This window comes from Athene cunicularia (assembly GCF_003259725.1).
Source record: "Athene cunicularia isolate RWA chromosome 8 unlocalized genomic scaffold, athCun1 chr8_part1, whole genome shotgun sequence".
Taxonomy (NCBI): domain Eukaryota; kingdom Metazoa; phylum Chordata; class Aves; order Strigiformes; family Strigidae; genus Athene; species Athene cunicularia.
In genome coordinates this window covers 13,040,920-13,053,297 of record NW_020799109.1, presented here as the reverse complement: position 1 = coordinate 13,053,297, position 12,378 = coordinate 13,040,920, and the positions used below count along the sequence as shown (strand labels likewise).

The following is a 12,378-nucleotide window of genomic DNA, read 5'->3' as shown; positions in this document are numbered from 1 at the left end:
ACAATGAAGAAAAGTAACTACTCCAGACAAAACCAGTACAAAACAATACTCCAAAGGGATCACTGATTAGTAAGACTTGTTTTTATATGCAGAGAAGGGGCCTTTTTCTTGGATTTCAGCTTATTTTCCTGCAGAAGACTCTTTGAGCTACATGAGAGCTGCCTTTGGCATCTCCAAATTATGCCCAACTTGTTGAGAATTTTTTTGGCTTTGTCTACAGTAGAAACTGGCAAAAAGACAAAGATACATTCTGCTTTTTCACCTTTCCTGACACTGCTGAATGGCTTCTGTCAAGGCCCACTTTCAGTTTCTCTTAATGTGTACTGTACAGTGGTCTGATTTTTCCTTAGCTCTTCTCTCCCCAAAAGCTGTGAATGGGAACTACCTGACTAAAAGTACAATATGGTTGTGCAGTTTTTGTGAGATGAGGCCTGGATAGGAGGGTGCAGCATCCATTCTGGCTTTTAAATTAGTTTTCCAGTCTACAAGTTTCTGGTGTTTTGTCTTTGTGTCCCTGGATTAATAATGCCAGGAATAAGAAAGCCTAGTGCGTGCATGGATATGTGCGTGTGGAGTGGAGGGAAAGGAGGGGGTATGCTGTTAGATCCTTAGGGAAAGGTCGAAGTATTTCTTAGTCTTTATTACTTACTTTATTGCTTAATACTGATTGCCCTGGGCATAGAAACAACATTAGTGTGTGTGTAAGTACATGTGTCATTTGAGTGTAAGACTAAATTCTTGACTTAGTTTGTGTTACCTGTCACTAAATATATGCAGGATCAGGACCTTCTATATAAAGATTACTGAAGTATGTTATAGTAGGTTGTCCAAGATGCAAGATTTAATTCTGTTTTCTGGTGTCAGGTCAGTGTTCTGTAACATTTTCATTTCTCACATAAACTTATACAGTTTTTATTAAGCATCACTTTTTTATTTTTTACACATGGAATCTTCTCTGATAGACAGTGTTTATTTAAGTGGTATTTCAGTGAGTAGTAAAATTAGCAGTAACAGTTTGCTATGTTTTTCTTCTATCTACTATTTTTCTTCTGGGCTTAGGCAGCATAAAAAGTAGCTGTTACCAATAAGCTCACATTGATAAGGAAGAAATATGAATGTTATCAATCTTAGCTTGATGTTTTTTGCAGTGCTGTGATGGCAGATACCTCTAGGAACACTTTTCCTCAGGTGAAGGCATTGTTAGCTCCAAATATATCCACACATTTATCCCACTTAACCGTGTAAACTTAGTGGGGTGTTATTGGTGATTTTTTGTGTTAAGTTAATTATATTTTGTTTACCCTTCAGTAGCATGCCGTGAGGAACACAGCAATGTAACTCACAAGCTCTTGACAGGTCTGATGAATGGCTAGAGATAGAGATATTGGCAGGCTGCTCTCTAGTGCTCTGTCTAGAATTGTTTTCCTAAATAATTCAGAGGGTTGAAATTTGATGAAATCATTTCCATTTGAAGAATGAATGGAAGGGGTAAATGAATGAAGACTCCAGTAACGGAGCAGTTGAATTCATACCGTTGGACAGACAAGACAGCACCCTGCATTGTCGTTCCTGAGCAAATTTGTTCCATGAGGTTGTGATTCAGCTTTGTGCAAGTGATTACTTCTGTGGTGATGGGCTTTGTTGCTCAGTGTGTGGCACGTGCTGTAGCCAGCGCTCTACTCCCCTCAGCCTCCCCCCAGGGTGAGAGGCCCCCCACAATGATAGCAGTCTCCTCTGGCTCGGTGTTCCTGGAGATGCCCAGCTCCAGTGGTGGGGCTCAGTGCATTACGGAGTGATCATATATTTTCAGGAGGGAGTGCTTATCACAAAAGACCATCTACAAGTACATGGATGACAGATGATGAGTAGTACTTACAGGGGACTGAGTGACAACATGACATCAATAGGTTAGTAACCTGTAGTTAGTTTAGTTGGTAGGTAGGAAAGGTGCAACTGGTTTGCCACTAGATAAGACCATCTGTGGGTTTATCTTTTTGAAAGACTTACCCTTTTGGAAAGATGTTGATAGTTGTTTACATGTAGCAGTCTGGGAGGGGTGTATACTCAGCTACACTCAATCTTCCAGAAGGACGGTCTTCGTTGAGCCCCACATAGCTTTCAACCGATGAACCTAGTGTCATACAGATGTCATATGGGAACAGTGAATATTTATGATACCATAAATCTGCCTTTCTTTCCTAATGGCAGCTGCCTACAAAAACTCTTTGCAGGAATGGATCTACTCTTTGAGGCTCCTTGTTCTTTGACATACCAAGCGTAAGTGGTTTTCTGGTGTAGGTGGATTATGCGGAGCCACTAAATACATGTCTGTATTGCTGCTGTGTCCATGTTTTATGATTTGTTTTCAAAATTGTATAGCCAAAGCTAGAATAGCCAGAAGTATTAGGCAGGTATTTCAGAATAGTTCTTTTTGCTTTTCCTTTTTTTCTGCTCACATAGAAAGCACTTGCAACATAAACATGGGTGAGAGTACTTGTCTGGCTTAGGAGTCCAAAACTACTGAATACAAGAGTTGCCTTTAAAAGCTGGGAGGTGGTAGAAACAAACTGATCTATCACTAGCTGTAATATACTGATTTCTCACTGAAAATGTAAATGTGTTGCAATAATAACGCATCCATATTTGATCTTTTCCATATAAATATGCAGGCACCTTTTGCCTCAGCTTTGCTTCTCCCTCCATCCATTTTTTCATGCCTGCCTCTTAATTGTAATGCTGGTTTGAGTTGTGCAGCTGGAGCTAGAAAATGTGGAGCTCTACTGCACACACAGATAATGTAGCACACAGCTCAGGGCAAAGGAGAACTTTTAAAATTATAGTTGTAAATATTAAAAAAATTAGCAGTAAAAACTACATGAATAAGGAATATTTATTTGGATTCCAGTTTCTTAAAATGTAGCTGTTGAGATATTTTATTAGTTCTTGTACTCAATATAGCATATTGAGTATAAGATGTATTGCTGTCTAACATCTGGTGTTAATACAGGCTGTCACCTGGAAATAAACGAAAAGGTACTCATGGGATATCAAAAAAAAAAGTGTGGTTAAAAGCATCACTACTGCTTTGAAACAAATAACATAATTATGAACATCATGGTTTCTTTATATAAATAGAAACGACTTTGAATTTGAATGATCTAAATTGTTTCATAATAGAAGTTCTAAGACATACAGTTAATTTTATGAGATTAAGAAAAAGACCGGCCTTAGAATTTATTGATTTAAAAGCATTTGAATGGACCCACCTTGTGGCCCAGAGAGACGCTATGGGAAATCCAAGTTAGAGGAAACGGGAGTGCTGTGCTCCTTGGAAAGGTTGGGCTGGGTGAGGCCGGTACGTGGAGGAATCATTGCAGACTAGAACAGGTAGGAGCCCACGCATGCATGTACTGCCTTGTCTCTGTAGAGCTGAGAGGTTGGTTATGGTTCTGCTCCCACTGGCAAGGTGATGTTGTATTTGTGTGGACAAGATAGGCACTGTAGAAGACTTGGAGATAATCTTTTCCCAGGGGAAGGTGATGAATACGTGCTGCTTGGAAGAATAGTGCTCTAGTGGAGAATAGCTTGGCCCTACTTACACAATTGTATTTTTGTGAATACAAAATATCTTTGTCCCTCTAGCAGCCTCTACACGCCCCTTTCACCTTTGTTCTTTGCAGCTGCTGTTGCTGTTTGCTTAACCCAAAGTTGCGGTAGCAGCAAGCTGCTTTTTATATCTGATCATATTTAGAGGTCCTCTCCACTGAGGTCTGTCTGCCTCACTAGTGAATATTTTTGCCATTTTCTGACCCCCTCCAGTGTAAGGTTCTCAAGGAGTTTCTCTCTCCATTTGTGGCATGGCACTGTGCACTGAATGCCTTTAGTCTTGTTTCTGCTAATAATCCTCATCTTGTTTAACTAAATATAAACATTTTAAAAAAAGGATGCTTCTCAAGGTAGTGGTGGCCAAGTTTTGAATAGCAAGTCTACTTAATTAAGCTTCTCATCTTTTATTTTGCATGCTTCAGTTGGCATGAAGCTTTGTGTTTGGGAATGTAACTCATGTATTTGCTGTGGATTTAGTTGCCCTTTTGTGAAAAATCATGGTCATGGCTTCATCTAAGAGTATGAATTTGATTATAATTTAAAAAATAGTTTGTTTACTATACTTTAAATAGATGTAGTTGGGTTGTCGGGTTTTCTTCTGAATACAACTTTATATTGTGACTTTTTTCACCTCTGCCCTAAAGCATACTGAGTTCTGTAATGTAACTCAGTGGTAGCTGAGCAGGTAAGAGCTCAGCCCTTGTACCTCAGCAGAAGTAAGGGCTCTGCTCTGCCAGGCTGTCGAAGGCAGATACGAGTGGTTACTGCTGCCAGTACAGAGATGGGTGTGTTAGCTTTGGATGGAGCACATCACATGCCTTGGTTTGGAGGCCCCCTGGTACAGTCTCTATTGTGTTTGCCAGGTGGGCATCATTCATCTGAGCACTGGCTTGTCCAGGAATTAAACTGCACTGGGTCCCAGGTGCTGGGAAAGCTCCCTTTGATTAGAAGAAGTATATTATGTATTGTGTCACAGGTTGGAAGATTAATGAATAATTGTTAAACTGCTAAAAGCACTTTAAAGTGCTATGAAATGCTGAGAGATACCACTGAAAGTAGAGAATAATACGTAGTTCGTTTCTAAAAAGCCCTTATAGATTACATATTTTAGAAGGAAATTAAAAACTAAAGCTATCGTAACAGTATTGTAGTTTATATTACGGTGATTATACAGTTTTCAAAGTAAATATTTGAAATGCAGTTGTTGGCATTGATATGGTAATTTAGTTTAACTGCTGTTCTTTCCCATATCCTTCATGAGTTTTTGTTGTTGATGAGTGAACTTTCTTCATTATTTTATTAATATTGGAGATATCAGTAATCATAGCACTGTGGTTAATAAATAAAACCTGGGAGATTAGACAAAAGTGCTTTCAATTGTTTTGCAGATTAACAGGCACCATTTATGCTGGAGTTCTCTTATTACTTTAATCTTGCTGTGGGCACAAAAGAGGATTAAACTATTACTAGATGGCTGGAGTTCCTTGATTTCTCCCACCTCCCCTGCAAGGACTCCAAATCCAAACTGTAACTGACAAATTAAAGTGCACACTTCCACTAAAAGCTTTGAGGACATACTTTATGCTGTGATTCGCTTGTGATACATATAAATTCATTCTGAAATTAAACTTTGTCATGTGCTTTGTTGTAAGAATTGAGAGGATTACTCAGTTTGAAATTTTAAATTGCGAGTAAACCCGAATTGTTGTGGAGTGCCTCTTGGAAACAGGTAATGTGCTCATGGCACAGTACACCACATAACAGAATTTGGCTTTTCTGAGGAGTTTCCTGATCCTTCAGTTTGAGACCAGTGGGTTTTTTAAATGTGATGAGAAGCAGGCGCAGGTTGTTTCAGTTTTGGATCTGAAGTTGGCTTTGGTTTTCACGGACCCATTTTGAAATGTGAATCTTTCTTTTTTCAAATTTCAATACTGGTCTTTAACACAGATCTTAACATACAATTAAGTATCTTGAGAATCAAGAAAGAAAACCTTTAGTATTGCAATGGAAGAAATAGAAATGTTCAGTTAAATGGAGAACGACCAAGAAGAAAACTTGGAAATTTACACCCCAAAATACACCAAATTCACCTCAGTGATCTAGTAATGATGGCAAGTACCACACAGACAGGCAGCGAGCGTACTTCACTTCCCTGCGAGTGTTTGCTCACCCCAAGATTAGTAGAGGTGGAGAACTCCACAGAGGGACATGCACAGGATTTCCCCCCAGTGCCGTCACTGCTGCTGTCTGCCAGGCAGCCCCAGAACCCGGGGTGATATTTTATACCACATGTGTAATAAATAGGACAAAACTGGGTACATGGTGCTCTGCACTGAAACTCCAGAGAGAATTAAGCAGGGATTAATTTGAAATATGATAGCTGCCACTTTAATGGACTTGTTGGAACACAGCATTTAGAATGTTTTATTTTTGTGCAGTTACATATGGATATTTTGCACTCCTGGTACAAACAGACACTATCTGCCTTAGGTTGGGAAGAACATCCCCCATAACAAGGGTGATGTGCACATTCATTTTTAAGGTTTTGCCCACTCTTTTAAAGCTCTGTTTGGAATAAGAGGAGACTGAAGAATTTGTGTATTGGTTTTCCACTTGGGAATTACTCTATTCCTGGCTGTATGCACTGACTCTATCACCTGGATTCTGGGTTTAACCCAAAGCTTTCTGTATGAATGTCCTTATTGAGGACACTAATGCAAAGAGTTCTGTTAGAAGACTGTAGAGTTGGATTACAATGATATTTAACACAGAGCTTTCTATGTGAAATGTTAATACATGATGGTTTAAATCTTATTCCTGTTCTGATGTAACATTTAAAAATTAAACCATTCTTAATCTTAATTATCATTTCAGCTTTAATACTTTTTTATTATTTTTAGCATAAAACTAATTTTAATTGCAGTAACAAGTATTGCATGTGTTATGAAACACCTTCGTTGAAAGTCTTGGATACTTTCCATTTGGGTCCCTACAGACCCATCCAGTCTGAAAATACACTGTTTTATCCTCTTCTTAATTACAGTACTTGGAGCAACTCTGTTAACTGTTTTTAAGTTCCACAGGATAATGAGTCTACCAGAACTGGAGAGCATACAACAGAAAACTGTTCACAGGAGGAAGCTTGCTGTTGCTTAGCTACCTATCTTTTTAATTTGGAATCTCCAGCAATTCGATAATGACTAGCCCTTAAGCTGCTAAATGTATTTGTTCATGACACACTGTACCATTTTATACGTGCATTTCACCAATGTGTTACTGCTGCTGTTGTAGAGATAAAGAGGGCGTTTATAATGGGGTTGTATTGTGGTGTAGATCACAAAACCTAGTATGTCAGTTACATAAGTAGGACTTGGTATGCTGAGTTCTTAGGTGGGTCTGCTACAACAGTGAAATTCAGAATAACTTGAGCCAAAAGAGCTGTTATCTCTGCTCCTCCATATCAGTCCCAAATATGAGAAAGTTATGCATCATTTGTAATTACTGCAACCAATCTATAGTCTTTTAATAGTACACATTCTCACATCAATTTAGGCATAATGAAGATACATAATTAATTGCAAATTAAAAGACTGCAACACAACATTTTTTTTGTCCATGTTGCATTTTCTTGCAAGTGAGAAAATGTGCCCGACTTTCACAGAAATTTGCTGGAATAAGACTCTGAACTAGGCAATGTTCACATGAAAAATACTGATTTTTTTTTTTTTTTTTTTTTAGAACTCTGTGAAAACTTTAGATTCACTAATGCTTTCTGATCAGTCCTAAAATTGATATAAAGGGATAGTTTATCTAGGGATTGCTTATAGCCACTGTATAAGCATAGAAAGAAATTCTGTCTTCTCTAAATCTTTTTCTAGTATGTAGGTCTAAAAAGAAAACTTTTTCATCTGCTGTTAAAGTGATTCTTGCTTACTTTAATAGTTTTTCCCATTAGGAGAGATCTATGTGACTCTTTCCGCCTGCCTGCACAAAATAGTCAAAGCAGCTTCTGCAGCAGTACAGCTGAGAGGAACGTATGTGTTTAGAAGGACATTCTGCCTTGGCCTCCGACTTCATTACACAGCGCTGCTGGCGTAGCTCTGACAGCTCGGAGCGATCCGCGCTTCCTCGCTGGCATAGGTACACTGGCAGCGCTTTTGGCAGCGACACAGCTGTGCCAAGAGCAAAGAATTGCTGGGTTTGCAGTTACAATGGTGCCGGCTGAAAGCTCTCTGCCAGCCTATGTTACAAGTACAATTTGCTGACATAATTTATGGAAACAGACTCCATCTTATGTGTAAATGGGTGTGATTCACAGGCGCAAAATGAAGCTTTTTGTAAAGGAACTTCAGTGCTATTTGCTGCTTAGCTGATGTGCCCAGCTGGACAAAGATTTGTTACTGAAGTTTTCTATATTGTATTTGTTATGATTTTAGAAGGATGAAATTCTCAGTTAGACAGCTAATTACATTTTTAATTCAGTAGTGAACTTTCTTGGGAATCTATGATCAAGTTAATTTAAAGAAAATTACATATTTCAGCTCTTCCAGATATACTTTGTAGGTTTAAACATGAATCTGTATAATCCAGTTTTAGGTATTCATAAGGTTTTGATGTCTGTATGCCCCTAGTGGAAAATACTGGCATATTTCAGTATAATTTTGTGCTCAATTAACCTCAGTATTGACTTACAGATGTACAACAGAGTTGCATCTCTTTGCCCTTTTATTGTGGCTTAATATTTATGTGTAGATTTCAGTTTCTGGGTTTGTAAATCTTTCCCATCAAGATAATTTAGTTTTAAGTTTACTAAGTATGTAGCTCTTGTATGGCTTCATATGTATTTTTTCATGGTTTTAATATTTCACATTTTAACAAATTTTCATGTTGCATCCCATGGCTTTAAACCTACTGTATGTATGTCCTTGATTTCCCAGCGTGGAGCCACAGCTGCTCTGGTCTCCTTTTCCTTGTGGAATTCCATTGAGGCTTCAGTACATGGCATGACAAAATGTAAAACCATACTCATAGATCACCTTATAAATATTTATTCATATAAATTCTTTAAAGAAATTAAATTACGTGTTCTCTACAAAATAGGAGAGAGAGGCTTTTAGTCTCACTGTCTGCAAATTGAAGTCATTTGTCTAGAAGGGTCAGGTGCCACTTTGTGGTAAGGAATTTGTCTGAGATCCAAGAAGGGAAAGATTGATAGTACAAAGAGATTGATGAAACAGGCACTGCAATATGCATACGAAGTTACGGGTTAATTAGGAGGATTTAAACAAGAAAGTTCCTTTGTGTGGAGAAGTGTCATGAGCTGTTACTTTCAGAAGCGAGGTGTGCTGGCAGCCTTTTTGAACATGCAGACTTGATTTTCTGAGATGTTTATATGGAGATGTGTGGTTGTGAATATCAGCGAGGTGGCAGATTACCAACAGCAAGTACACTGCAGCTGCTGAGTGCTTCTTAGGAAATTGGGTGGTTTGCATATATAGACACCAGCTCTGCTCATATCTTTGGTTTTGTTGTTGTTAATGTAAATTATAATGCTGGTTCTGTGATTCCTGTATCAGAGTAAAATCATTAATATTTCAGAATGCCAGGTTCTTCAGGTGTCTCAAGTGACAAAACTATTTGTTATAGTTTTAATTACAAACATGGTACTTAAAGAAAAATCCTAAAGCTAAAACTATGTAGCTTAGAAAATGGGAGCTGAGCAATCAACAAACATTGTTTTCCTGTTGATAGGAAAGCTGTTTTGAAATAACAGACGCTGCAAACTGTTCCTTATTGCATTAAAGTTCACCAGCCACCTGGTACATCTAGTGGAGAACGACCAGCTTCCATACACAGATTAATGCAGAAATTGAAACAGTACCATCTTTTGTAATAGTTACTCACATGGCAGGAAGAAAATTTTAAATTTGACTTAGATGCAACAAAACCAAAATACTCTGGGCCCCTTGTGTCTCATTCTATACAGGGACAAAATAGTGCAAGTCTTTCACCAAGGCAGGAATAAAAAGCTCAGCAAGCACTTCAGTATTTATTATTGTAATAGTAAATCATCTCTCTTCCTAGAAGATCTGTAAAACATACCTGCTGAGGGCAAGAGTAAGCACAGGCACAAGGGACTGAGTTATGCTTCTAAATACTGTAATTCTGATATTTTTGTTATGATAGTCTTAACTAAAATTTTGCATTCATATAGCTTCACCTTATTCTTAGCCCGAGACAGATCTTGGGGCACATAGCAGCTCTTCTACAATCTATTTCTCACTGAATATGGAGTAACTACATTTTTTTTAAATAAGAGGAGGAAGAGGACAGACAAGTTTTATCTTGTCTTACTGCTAAGTGTGAGATAGAAAAGGCCTAAACAAATGGCAGTGTATTGCTTTTTACTGAAGATGAAAAAGTTGTTGAAGGGACAAGTATTTGAATTGCAGAATATATTCCTACATTAAAGAAAGGCAGTTAGACTCAATGAGGCCCTTGGGAAATGTGATTGACATTAAAAACAATCCTATTTTGGTTTATGATATTCCTGTAATAATGAATCTTATCTTTTTATGTGGTTAGATATCTGTTTATTCACATAATTCTGAGTACAAAAGGACCTGTAGAAAACATTCTAGGTACTGGAAAAGCAACACCATCTTTTCTTTTTCACATTTTCACTTGTAGGAATTGTTTTTCATACTCACAGCATTTTTCTCTTGTATTGACATGAGACCAGATATGAGAAATTCTGTACAAACAATGAGTTTGAACACGTCCCACAATGCTGGTGCACACCATCAAAGTGGTGTCTCAGGCACAGTTCTAGTGGCATGCTTGTGGTACTTAACCTCCCTGCTTGAGTGGCAGCTCACCTCCCATCGGCCTTTCTACCACATCAAGAGGAAAGATGCTTCTACTTTATGAAGAAATACAGCTTATTGGTATTTTTCTCTACTGCAGGGATTTTTTTTTTTTTTTTCCCCTTGATAAACACAGTGCCTGTTTAATGTGAAAACTGAGTATGAATTCTGTTTTTCTCTTTGTTTGGTTTTTCTTTTTTTCAGAAACCAAAACAAAAGGACTGGCATCCTCCTGGAGGATTTATTTTAGGACTCTGGGCATTGATCATCATGGTTTTCTTCAAAACATATGGAATCAAGCACATGAAACACATCTTCTGAATTTGAGCAGGATGACTGCTACTTTGGATTCACTGGTGTCATCCCGTTCTGTATGTGTGTTATGGTTGTAGTGAAAAAGTGTTGAGATTTCACTTTTGAAGGTTCTTCTGAAGTCATCTCTTCTGCCCCTTTCTCTGAAGAGTCTTAACAAATGTTTTTAATGTTAGACTCTTGTTTTACTTTGTCATGTTTAAACATATTTTAATGCTTTTCAGAGCAATTTTTCTTTCTGGTTAAACTTAAAAAAGAGGGACCTAAACACAGGAACAGTATTTCTGAGGTTGATTGTGAATTGTAAATGGGCTATTTTTTTCACTGTATTTCATAGTAAATCTTAGAAGTAGTCAGCCTATCACTAAAGAACTAGACATTGGGCAGAACATTATTTAAGATGTCATTTTATCAATAAAAACTTAAGCTACTTTACAGACTTTGGCATGACATATTGAAAGCTTTCTTCACAAAAATAAAAATACTCTAGAATATATTGATTTTTTTTTCTTTTCCTTTTTTCTTCCCTGTTAAGTACAACCTTTAGATCAGTCCTTTCAACTTAGGCAGTTTTGAGTCTAGGAATGACCTCACTGACTCTACTTCAAAAAATACCAAAAAAAGGTGAAACTGTGACTTCACTGTGTCCATTAAAACTCTTTATAGGTGGTGTATTTTCACTCTATATGATATGGAGTTGGATGCTTTCAGCATTTTCAGTGCACTGGATTTTTACACAGAAGAAAATCGACTCTGGCATCAGGATGAAAAATGTTATAAATTGTACTACTGTATTCTTAGTTTCTGAGCCCTTGGAAAAATGAGCTTTATCACCTAGGTTTTGTAAATTCTGTTTTGGCATATTGATTTGTTCTTCTTGGACATTTACTGATGAATGTATGCTAAAAGGGTTTTGTCTGTATAATACATTGATGAATGTATGTTGAAAGGGTTTTATCTGTATAATATACTGATATTAGTGAAGAGAAGACCAAATTTGTGCATGTATAGAAACAAGTCTGTCAGCAAGGAGAAGCTTTTGCAGCTTGCTTTTGGAACCTGCCCTCTAGCTTAATCATAATAAAGCTTACACCATGTACACATCATGTAAGTGCTAGATACATATCTCTAAAAGTTATTAGGAATTATCTGTATTCACACATAATATCAGAGCTAATATATTTTTCTTAGAATGTCATTGAGCATTTTCATATTGCACAGAACATACAAATCTGAGCACATAAACATTTTTGTTGTCCTTTTTTCTTCTCTTTCAGATTGATTGTGGAATCATAGCCTTGGGTTAGGGATAGTGAACTTGTCAGAGCTGTACGAATACACTGCGAGGGAGGGCTACAGAGAAGGCAGCCATTGAGGCTTCCAGCTGTTTTTAAGGGCTGAGAACAATAAAACCAGCAATGTAGTACATCTCTTGAGCATTAAAACCTTATTTTTTATTCTCCATACATCTTCTAGGCTTGGAGAGGATAAAGGTACAGAATGATCCCTTATCAGAAGATAAACACTTGCCTGTTACACTCATTGTTGCGCTTTTTCTGTGAACAGTGGGAATTGTTTTTAGTAGCATGCGCTA

The 12,378-nt window shown here is 37.5% G+C and overlaps 1 protein-coding gene across 1 annotated transcript in view; it reads left to right on the top strand.

Annotated features, from left to right (window-relative positions):
• The window catches only part of PIGK (phosphatidylinositol glycan anchor biosynthesis class K), a 72,152-nt gene extending 60,874 nt beyond the window's left edge, over positions 1 to 11,278 (top strand). Inside the window, exon 11 of the mRNA XM_026853907.1 lies at positions 10,677 to 11,278. Coding sequence (XP_026709708.1) covers positions 10,677 to 10,793 — 117 coding nt within the window. The 3' untranslated portion in view covers positions 10,794 to 11,278. The remainder of the gene's footprint in view (positions 1 to 10,676) is intronic.
• The last annotated feature ends 1,100 nt before the right edge of the window (positions 11,279 to 12,378 follow it).